Source organism: Anastrepha obliqua, chromosome 2 (assembly GCF_027943255.1).
Source record: "Anastrepha obliqua isolate idAnaObli1 chromosome 2, idAnaObli1_1.0, whole genome shotgun sequence".
NCBI lineage: Eukaryota > Metazoa > Arthropoda > Insecta > Diptera > Tephritidae > Anastrepha > Anastrepha obliqua.
Window position 1 is genome coordinate 61,019,806 of NC_072893.1, and position 10,857 is coordinate 61,030,662.

General features: G+C 34.3%; 2 protein-coding genes across 3 annotated transcripts; one reads left to right on the top strand and one right to left on the bottom strand.

The window, feature by feature from the left end:
* Window positions 1–874: 874 nt before the first annotated feature.
* On the bottom strand, window positions 875–5,085 carry LOC129238811 (myosin regulatory light chain sqh). The gene is made up of 3 exons (XM_054874003.1): window positions 4,972–5,085; window positions 1,804–2,238; window positions 875–1,298 (listed from the first exon to the last, which is right to left on the bottom strand). The coding sequence occupies exons 2-3, from the start codon at window positions 2,221–2,223 to the stop codon at window positions 1,194–1,196; spliced, it is 525 nt and encodes a 174-aa protein (XP_054729978.1). The 5' UTR covers window positions 2,224–2,238; window positions 4,972–5,085; the 3' UTR covers window positions 875–1,193.
* Window positions 5,086–6,554: 1,469 nt separating this feature from the next.
* On the top strand, window positions 6,555–10,488 carry LOC129238917 (secretory carrier-associated membrane protein 1). Of its 2 annotated transcripts, XM_054874150.1 has the most exons (6): window positions 6,555–6,702; window positions 6,778–6,882; window positions 8,060–8,261; window positions 9,652–9,781; window positions 9,848–10,103; window positions 10,199–10,488. In XM_054874150.1, the coding sequence occupies exons 1-6, from the start codon at window positions 6,634–6,636 to the stop codon at window positions 10,349–10,351; spliced, it is 915 nt and encodes a 304-aa protein (XP_054730125.1). In that variant the 5' UTR covers window positions 6,555–6,633; the 3' UTR covers window positions 10,352–10,488. The 2 variants fall into 2 exon arrangements, with proteins under 2 accessions (XP_054730125.1, XP_054730124.1); XM_054874149.1 differs by having other exon boundaries at window positions 6,556–6,882.
* Window positions 10,489–10,857: the final 369 nt, after the last annotated feature.

Below are 10,857 nucleotides of genomic sequence, written 5' to 3' on the forward strand. Positions count from 1 at the left end.
GTTCTTGCAGAATCAGTACTCACACCAATAGGTGCAGTCAAGAATGCAATTTCCCTAAAATACCTTCGAATCGCAGATTGTAGGTGGAGAGACCAGACGAAATGCAAAATTAGCAGGACGTTATGGCCCACCTACAACCTCAAGCAATCGTCGACATTGACTAACGGCAGTCATAACTGGCTTCTGGTCTATCGGAGAACAAGCCGCCAAAATGGGCATCCCTCACAACACATACTGTCATAGTTGTAAACAACCGCAGAAAAAGGAAACAATCTTCCATTTCCTCTGTCAATGCCCTGCCCTATGGAAGGACAGAATGTTAACCCTGGGCAAATCGCTGTTCGAGAGTCTCGAGCAACTGTCTGGCATAGACGTCAACAGCCGAATAAGGTTCCTAAACCGCACAGATTGGATATAGTCTTGCTGTAAGTAACTGTTAAACAAGTTGGTAACGAGGATGTGGAAACAAAATGGTGTGGAAGCGCTAGTTGGATTCTGGATGAATCACCACTCTAACCAACCGACCATTCATAGATAAGAGTTGAAGGAACCTATATATATTTTTTTCAATCAAATCGCTAATTTCTGAAATATTTTCCAAGCAGCTTTTTAATCCTGATCACATCACGTAGAAATCACGCAGGACAGTTCATGACTTCTCCCCTTCACTCCTTTTCGGTATCAGCCAGTGTCTTAAGTAGTTACTACCTTTATGTTGCTAATTTTGAGACTGGCACTTTGCTCTAAGTCTACCAAGTTTCATGCGCGAAAGCTTCACATTGAAGTTCAAATCTTCCAACATTTCACTTTCTTCCAAAATACCCATCCCGATATGAATAAACATTTCTTTATATATAACCATTATATAAAAATCAATTTTATTGATACAGGATTATTTATTGCGAATGGCGAAGAGCTCATGATTTTCAGTTATAAAACCAAAATTGTTAATGAATTTAACCAATGAATTTAATTATAAAAAGATACACTTTACAGTTATTTAAATATAATACTTGTAAAAATTTGCATGCTCCAAATTGGTGTTTTTCCTTTAAACTTCTTATAGACTATTTTCGATTATACGCAACGAAAGAGATTAAAATATTATTGTTTGCATCGACTATTCGCGTAAAAAATTTATGTATATGTTCAAACAAATCTCTAAGAGGAATGTGGAAGATGGCAATCAAGTTTTACTGTTCATCTTTGTCTTTGGCACCGTGTTTAAGAATTCTTGTAAATTCGAGGTAATCAAACAATCCGTTTTTGATGGGCGCCTCGCGGTACATCTCGTCGACCTAGAAAATTGTAAAAAAATTTTGTTTTAATTCAGAAGATTAATTCACATAAAAAATATAAATATCTTGTGCATAAAATATTAAGAAAAAAGTGAGATAAATCTGAAGAAAAAAACCGAAAAGTCCCCTAATGTACATACAGAAATGTAGAACATATATTTGACTACATTTAAAGTAATATATTATCAACGATCTATTGGCGACAATATTGCGTTACGTTTATTTCAGGTAATCATTTATGAATACTAAATCTAAATATGCAGTTATCGAAACTGGCTATATTGAACCAATTCTACCAACTTATTTTTATGAAACTTTCAAATAAACAATAATCAACATAACTTTACCTATATTAAAGTCAGACTAATTCTAAGGACCATTAGTTCCTTTGCAAAAAGCGAATAAAAACATTCAATGCGCCTGAACAATTGTGGAATAATGCTAGAAAGGTACAGTATCCAAACGGAATAAATAAATGAGCTCGCTTTAGGCAAAAGTTACTTACATCTTCATCTGTAAAACGATCGCCCATAGTAGTTAGAAGCTCACGCAAGCGATCCTCAGGCAATACTCCTGAATTCTCCTCATCAAAACAACCAAAAGCATTCTTAATCACGTCCTCTGGATCGGTTCCTTGTAGGCGTTCTCCGAATAAAGTGAGAAACATGGTAAAATTTATTGGACCGGGTGCTTCGTTCATCATCGCTTCTAAATAATCATCAGTAGGATTTTTACCAAGCGATGCCAACATATCATGTAAGTCCTCTTTTTCCACAAACCCATCCCTATTTTGATCAATCATATTAAAAGCTTCCTTAAATTCGGCGATTTGAGCCTGATCGAACATAGCAAACACATTTGATGTGGCGCGTTGTGCTCGCTTTTTTGTAGTGGCGCGGCGACCGGCGGTTTTACGAGACGACATTGTGAACCAAAAAAACTGTAATAATTAAAAGATTTATTAGACAAAGGAAGAAAACATTTAAAATTATGTATACGATATTCCTTTGCTTTTATTTGAGGAATAATGATTTAAAACCTGGCTTGGCTGACTCTCAATTACATCTCGATTTAAAATCATCATAGCATCTGTGTTAAAATGTTTTAGCAATAAATATGAAATATATGAAGAATATTGTTGAATACATTTTTTAATCAATTTAAAAAAATAAGTTCAACACGTGTACTCATAAATAGCCCGGGGTGTATTTGTCAGGCCTACATTTGGCTGTTGGTAATGGCCTAGGGGCAAGCAGTCAATTGTTCTCTCATCACCAATCCTGGTAATCTATATATTTTGGCTACAGATTGAAAAAACCATAAACATTGTTTTCAAAGAAATTTAATAAAAAACTATTTTTTACTTCAACAATTTGTTTAAAGCTTTTTCTTCTCTAACCTGTAAATGAAACATAGTATGAATGTGTAAGTCACGCAGTTGGAGTCATGAGCCTTAGCGCGTTAGCTTGGCAATCGGTGCTACGTTACATTACGTTACCGAACTTTTATAACCGGCCAAGGACCGTTAAATAACAGCAACGTCATCGAGATTTAGCTAGCCTACAACTAACCGACAAAAATAGTAAATGTATTAATAAATTTCCCACACCAATATAGGAACAATGAAGAGCGGATTGAAAACTGGTCCATTCCCACCATTCATTAAAGTAAACAAAATAAAATGTTGGTGCGGATTGGAAACTTGTTCTTTTAAAATTGTAACCAACATATTATTTATTCTCAATTTCTCTGACACATATCTCAAAAATTAACCGACTGAATCACGCACTCATTGAGATAAGAATGGTGGATCTGAGAAATGAGTGATCACCTCTTTTACGAGCAAAAAAACAAAAAAATATTCTACGTGTCTTTGAACTCAGCGAAATTCATTTAAAATATAAATAATAAAGAGATGCATAGCATTCAAGTCATTTAACCACAACTTGTTCACACACCATACCAGACCTTATTAAGCCATATGTATTCGATTCTTTAATACTCGGTCAGCAAGCTTACGAACTATTTGTATGCATATATACAAGCTTGATTTGTGTCAAATTAGTCATTCGCATCATGGGCCTTGCTGGTACATATTTGGTAAAAATAAGTCGTGCACATTCAAGCACACATATTTATAATGTGAGCGTTTATATATAATATTCTGTGCTGCAACTACAAATGTTTACGATTGAGAACTCTAAATGTACATTGGCCAATACTAGCCAACTTTGTATGCTTGATCATTTAATTCTAAAGTATTGAGATAAAAAATCAATAACTAATATAATCAAACATGTTTAACATGTATTGTTTTGTGTTTACAGCGTCTCAACTTAATAGGAACAATAGCGTTTCAACCTATTTTTTTTTTAACTCAATGAATATTTAGTTCAGTTATGCCTTTCTGACCATCAAAACGTATTAGAAATAATATCAATTACGTTTAGAGGTCAAGGTTCATTATTTGATTGGTATGATATTTTGCAACATGAATAAAAATTTTCTTCTCGACTTCCAAATTATATTTTATAACAGGTATGCCCGAGCTCAACGCAATATGCTCTTGCTTGCCAGCTTACGGGTCCCACAACCCTACAAACATATTCTACCAAACTTATACTATTTGGATGCACTTTAAAGCCAACCAACGATTAAAAGCCTTTCAAACTAGCAAAGTATTACGGCAACAAAAAAAAAACAGATAGCTGGGATATCCTTAAGAATTTAATTTTAGATTTATTGAATGTTTTATCGCTAGCTAGAATGAAAAGTTGCTAAATCTAGTTTTTAAAATTTTATAGGAACAATAAAAAAAGACATTTTTTCAAGCACATATTTTGCAACAAAATTTCGGGCATTCCAAGCTAAAACAATTCGAAGCGAACAGAATTCAACAAAGTTGATGAAAAGTTTTTGAATTCTTTAGGACTTGTGACATTTTCGATGAGTCGTTTGGATTTATCAAAGTTGCTAATCACTGCACGGTCTGAACTTGCATGTCGTCCACAAAAGATGAAACAAAAAACCCAAAGAAAAACACCAGGCAAGGCAATAGAACATATTACTGCCAAGAAATAAATAACTTGTATAAAGAATATTGTAACATAAAAGATTCTTGTGTATAATCGCGAAAATAAAAGTATAAAAAACTATTTAACTTCACTCTTTTTAGGCATTTAACCAGCAATATTCATCTCCACCAATTTATTACTTCGTTAGCAAATTACGGTACAATAATGCTTACCCAGTTTATTATATTGTCATTTATTTTTGGATAGTGCTTATGTGAGGTATATTTGCTTTGTTTTCAATTCAACCAATTAATATTTGTGAACCTATTTTGGTGTTAGCAGCTAAACATTCCTCATGCCAAATAGAAGAACGTGGGAACGATATTTGTGAACCTCTATTTTGTTGGTGCACAGTATAAACATTTGAGAGAACCATTTGGAGCTGCGGCTATTGGACGGATGAAAATCTAGGATGTTTCGGTATCTAAACCCGACTGATCAATGCATACTGCTCAAAAATTCCCTTAACCATCATTGACGAGGGAATTTGTATTAACATAATTGTATATTCAGAACACATTTCTTTTTAATATCTTGTTAAATTATACGCGTAACTTATTAGCACAAATAAAGAGTATTTCATTAAAGCAGATACTTACAGCAAGATAGCACTATTATTTCAATGTTTTTAACACAGTCGAACCTAATACATTAAAGCCCAAAAACAAATTTGTCTTGAATTCCAATCAACTAATGACTAACTAGATGAATGAATCATTAATTTGTTAAAGATGAGTAAACTAAACAGCTTTTTCTTTTATCGATAAATTATGCATTTGCTTTAAAGCGCCGAATACACGGAACATAAGTTTCACTTTATCTTTGTATAGAACAAGGTATATCTATCGGTTGCTTCTTAAAGAGCTTTTTATTGTAGGAATGCATATGTTTTATTATATTTTCGTAGATAATTTCATGGCATTCGTTTTGAATATGATATCCGATATACATATGTCCATCGCGGCTACAATTTTGATGGTCCATTCGATTAGTCCAATTTTTGACTATTTTTCCAATAAATCTGGCCGTATGATGTAAATGGTGGCGTGAATATTGCATTGAATCGGTTGTTAAGCGCGCCAATTATCGTCGATGCTTAGGCGCTCGGCATTTGCCGTAAACGACAGTTCTATCCTCATATCGAAAGATATGAAGGCCGGTGATGACGCCAGTGATGTATGAACTTAGTGAACATAATTAAAGTAAATTTCTTCAATTTGGAAGCGTTGTTCTCTGTTGCCAAGCCTTACTGATTAGAAATTGCCACACAGTTTTTCATTCTCAGCTGTCAAAGCAGAGTTATCGACATCGATAGTTCTCATACAGCTAAAAGTAGCCCTTTACAAGAAAAATACCTCTAGAATGCCAAAGCCCTCGAAATGACAAATTTATCAGTAGGCGCTTATTTGGTTGTTGTTTGAATTTTATAGACAACAATGAAAAATTTAAACAAAGTTTAACAATTTAGAGAATAGATAACTATAAAAAAGTAAATTTAGCTGTTCTACCGTGTAATTCGAACTTAATTAGTTCTTGCCCACCATTAATGCAACAATTTGCTTACATTTTATGTTCTAAATATAATAATTAGCTGTCTGATAATATATAGAGCACGACGGTTTGGATAACTTGGCTGGCTATATCTGCCATAAGATACACTCTCAGAATCCCAAATTCAGGGAGGAAGAGACATATGAGGAGAAGAGAAGAATATGCTTTATTTACTTAATTGTTGAAATATTTGAATTTATTTGGGAATTTGCATTGAATATGCAAATGCATTGTATTGAATGTGTCTTCACTTAATTTTAAACTGGAAAATGCTTTACATTATTTATATTAATTAAAGAGCACTGATTTACATTTATTGAAAGTAAAATATTTATATGAGTGTTTGTTTTTAATTTTTACTCAACTTTCAGAATAACACAAATGTAAGGTACGAAATATGTTACAGCTATTAGCTGCTTCTGCTACTTTTTTTACACATGAAATCTGCGTAATCTTATCGTTTTCGTCCATTATATGAGCCCTATGTATGTGTGATCAAATTGAAATATAAAACTTCGTTGTGTAAATGCACTGTAAGAAGGTGATAGGTTTTGAGGCTTACTTGTTGCCAATAAAATTTTTCTTCTTATTCGGCTAACCCTGTAGTGTTTATTTAATTCTTACATATTCCTACTATCCAGTGTTTAGCAAAAAATTTCTTCAATGACACCAATGTAAAGTAGGTAAACGAACAAAGTTTGGTGTTAGAAATGTCTGGTTTTGACGACCCCTTTGGCGAAAATCCTTTTGCTGATCCTGCTATACAACAGGCAACAAGAGTAACAACTAATATTCAAAATTCTTTGGAAGATTATAACCCATTTGAACAAGAAAACGTCAAACCGCAATTGCAGATAAATTCGGGTAATAATGCAGCAGTCGTCCAGCCTTTGTCGCAAAACGCCCCTCCAGTTGCTGCTCCAAATACGAGTATTCAAATAACCACTGAAGAATTACAGGTAATGTAACTAATTTCTAAACAGTGCCGGTTTGTATATATTATGTGAATATTAAAATCACTAGAAAATTATATGTACTTCATTGCACCCACGTATATGTAAAACACGTATTGATACATACATACATATATATATATACATGTCATCGATAGCAATGCAATATTGTAACGAAAGGCTGAGTAATCGTTTTTGTTTTTTACTTGTGATTATATATTGGCAATAAAACCATAGTCAATGTAGTCGAATATAAAAATCCACTATCAAAATTATGAAAATAGTATATTATATTTTCTAATAGGGGTTGCTCAGCGGCAGGGAGGGCCAACGTCAGAGTGCATTTCTACAATGAAACCGATTATTCCAAAAACGATCAGCCGTTCAATGGCAACTTGAGCCTTGCACGGTCCCTGTTCGAAGGGCAACGTTAAAAATCAATCACATATTGATAAAAAAAAAACTTCGTATACGTATTTTTATTCTTAGATACTTTTATATATGCATATTCAGTATACAAGCAGCAGAATAACAAAGATTTAATTCCGATGTCTCAAAAATTCACGCAGTTAATCAGGTCTTAAAATTAAGTAAAATATGAGTTTTATTGAAAGTAATTACAATCAGTAAATGGTTAATTTTTGAATTCATTTATAAATTGATACTTTAGTAATTATTCTTATTTTAATATCAAAGTAATCATTTTTTTGTATTCAATTAAGTAAAGGGGTTTTCAAGTTCGAATTTCGGTATTAGCAACCACTAATAGCGAAATTCGCTCAAGGATTCAGTTCAGGATCAAGGTTCAGTTTACTCTCAGACTTTGAATTTACGTACAACGTACTAGACAGTGCTAGTTTAGTGGGGAGACAGCCCTTGGTCGGCGGAAACCTGAGTCATGTCAGGCAATTGCAGCACAGCGACAATTGAAGGAAAAGTTGTGGCTAAATATGTTCTCGTAAAAAATGTTGGAACAAACATACTATCTTTATTAGTTTTTATTGTTGAACTAATGGCGAACGTATAGTAAATGTATGTATATCCTAACAATGGGTGGTTTATGTACAAGATAATCCCTTTATAGTTGTAGTACCTTATCAAAACAGCTTTTTCATCCAGTTATTTGGCTTGCAGCTTAAGGTTGGTTGTAATAGTTTACTAATGAGTGTACATGTTTTTTTAGCGCCGCCAAGAAGAATTGGATCGCAAGGCTGCAGAACTGGACAGACGTGAGCAGCAATTACAGGGAAATGTTCCGCAATTGAATAATTGGCCACCGTTGCCGGATAATTTTTGTGTGAAACCATGTTTTTATCAAGATTTCAACTTAGAGATACCGCCGGAATTTCAAAAGTTGGTGAAACATTTGTACTATACATGGATGTGTAAGTAGCATTTTTTTGTTATACCAGTTGTAAGAAGTGTCCCCAGAGAACTGTAATTTTTCAAATGTTTTTCAAATGAATTCTATGGTTTCATATGGTCGATTCTAGAGCAAAATATGACTTGGAGACGAATGCGGGCCAGATCAACACTAGTATTTTTTAAAACCTACAAAATGCCCAACACCACGAAATTCAGTGGGTTTACATATCCCGATAGGGGAGGCCATCTTTGTTGTTGAGATGAAATGGAAATGTGGTTTTTGGGAGTTGGAACATTTTCAAATCGTTTGCAGTCCAGTTAGCCCTGCTTAGCATTCTTGTTAAATGCAAGCGAATAGTATCCCTTTACTCTTTACAAACACCTGGCCGCATACCACGAAATTTACTTCAATTATAGAAATGCCACTTCTCTAATTTGCTAAATTGCGAAAATACTGGAAATAATGTCGAAAAAGAAGAAGCCAAAATACCAGCTGTGGACGGCAGTCGGTTCTACGTTACCGAAACGACTCGGATTTATATCCGGCCAAGGGGTGTCAATTCAGCAGTATTTCCCATATATGTATGGGGAATGTTTTTGCTGTTACAACAGCAACAAGGACGGAACCCACGTGCTGTATCATAACAATGGGTGAATAGCAAAAGGCCAGCAAAGAAAGAGCAAAGTTACATAGAACAATTTACCGGCGATAGTAGCCAAATCTACAAGATTAGTGATCCTGTAATTTGCGCCAATTTCCTGATATTAGTCTATTAATATTGCATGTAAAGTTATATGGAGAGAATTCTGTGAAATGCCAAAGTACTTCGCTAGTGAACTGAATGAACTTAAAAGTAGTGGATTTAGACCTAATCGGTAAGATATTCTGGTTTGAGTCAAATTCTAGAAAAGAACGTTGATCGACACAGATCCGTATTTGGTAAAATTTATGGGCTGTGCCAAGGCACATTCAAACCACCAAATCGCAAGAAAAAAAATTCTTATGTTTATTCGCCTTGGAACTAATCGCTAGCTCCGTTAAAATTGGAATTTACCGCGGGAAGGGTTTTCAGAAAGGATCTGTCCGTCCAAGGACTGTCACTCCGGCAGCGTTCCTCGTACATGTATGGGGAATGCTATGCTGCTAGAACAACAACAACAATATAATTTCTTTAATCTGGTTAAAATGATAATTGGAGCTGCATAGCTGAATTGATTAGGCACCATCATATCCTGCTTATAGGAGTTTGCAATTTCTGGCGTATACTGATGGTGTCGAAATTTCGATTTACTGACTACATATTTTTATCACACAAACGTTGTACTTTGTATATTGAATCGATTTTTATATATGTATTAAAAACTAAAAAGAAAGTAAAAGTATTTAATACCTATTTACGATAATTCCAGTTTACACCATGACCATGGTACTCAACATTCTTGGTGGACTAATACTATTATTGCATAATACAGAATTTACAACATTTGGCTTAGCTTTATTTTACGCCATGCTTTCTACTCCTGCATCATACATTTGCTGGTAAGTAAATCAATTGAAAGATATTAATCGCGTATAGATTTTACAGGCGACGTTTTTTCCTTACAGGTTTCGACCGGCTTATAAAGCTTTCCGGAATGATTCCAGTTTTAATTTTATGGTATTTTTCTTTGTATACTTCTTCCAAACTGTGCTTACGGTTTTCCAAGCCGTTGGTGTCCCTGGTTCAGGGTATTGCGGATTTATTGTTGCTATTACGCAGTTTCAATCAACTGCATCATCCATAATTGTGGGGCTCCTCTTGCTTTGCATAGCTTTTTGTTTTGCAACAACCGCTGCTGCAAATATAATGATGATTACTAAGGTACCCTTTAATATAATAAGTCGTATATTACTTTTAGAAGATTTTGCAATAGAAAATGTATACATATCAATAATAACTGTACTTCTGTGCCACAGATTCACACAATTTACCGTAGCACTGGAGCCAGCATGGCCAAGGCGCAGCAAGAATTTGCTACAGAATTTATGAGAAATCAGCATATACAGCAAGCTGCCTCTTCAGCAGTGAGTTCCGCAATAAATTCGCAGATAAACAACAGTAGATACTAAAAAATATATATATTCATATAGCACTATAATAATAGGCAAGGGTTTTCATGGCTTTTTAAATGTTTAAAATTTCTTGAAATGTAAGTTACACTATCAGTATATTGAATAAAAGCTTGTAAAATACCCAGCAACTCTAATTTATGGCCTATTTTTTATGTGTTAATTTAAGAAATATGAACTTAGACAATCTTTGGCTGCAGGAGGCTGGAACAGAATGCTACACTGGCCATTAAGAGGTTACATGCGTTGTTTCCACGACAGTCGGTTCTACGTTACCGAAACGACCCGGATTTATATCCGGCCAAGGACTGTCACTCCAGCAGCATTCCTCGTATGTAAGTATGGGGAATGTTTATGCTGCTACAACAACAGGTTACATACGTCCAGAATTTTCAAAAAATTGATTTATTTTCGATATTTCGAAAGTATAGTATCTTAAGAAAATACTGTGAAATTTTCGTGCGAAAATTCCCAGTATTATAGCTTCTACAGTCCATTAACTAAGT

Coding starts and splice junctions, on each gene's coding strand:
- LOC129238811 (XM_054874003.1), bottom strand. CDS start 2,223: ATGTCGTCTCGTAAAACCGCCGGTCGCCGCGCCACTACAAAAAAGCGA. Junction 1,299..1,803: donor ATCGTTTTACAGATGAAGAT/GTAAGTAACTTT, acceptor ACAATTTTCTAG/GTCGACGAGATGTACCGCGA.
- LOC129238917 (XM_054874149.1), top strand. CDS start 6,634: ATGTCTGGTTTTGACGACCCCTTTGGCGAAAATCCTTTTGCTGATCCT. Junction 6,883..8,059: donor TAACCACTGAAGAATTACAG/GTAATGTAACTA, acceptor ATGTTTTTTTAG/CGCCGCCAAGAAGAATTGGA. Junction 9,782..9,847: donor CCTGCATCATACATTTGCTG/GTAAGTAAATCA, acceptor TTTTCCTTACAG/GTTTCGACCGGCTTATAAAG.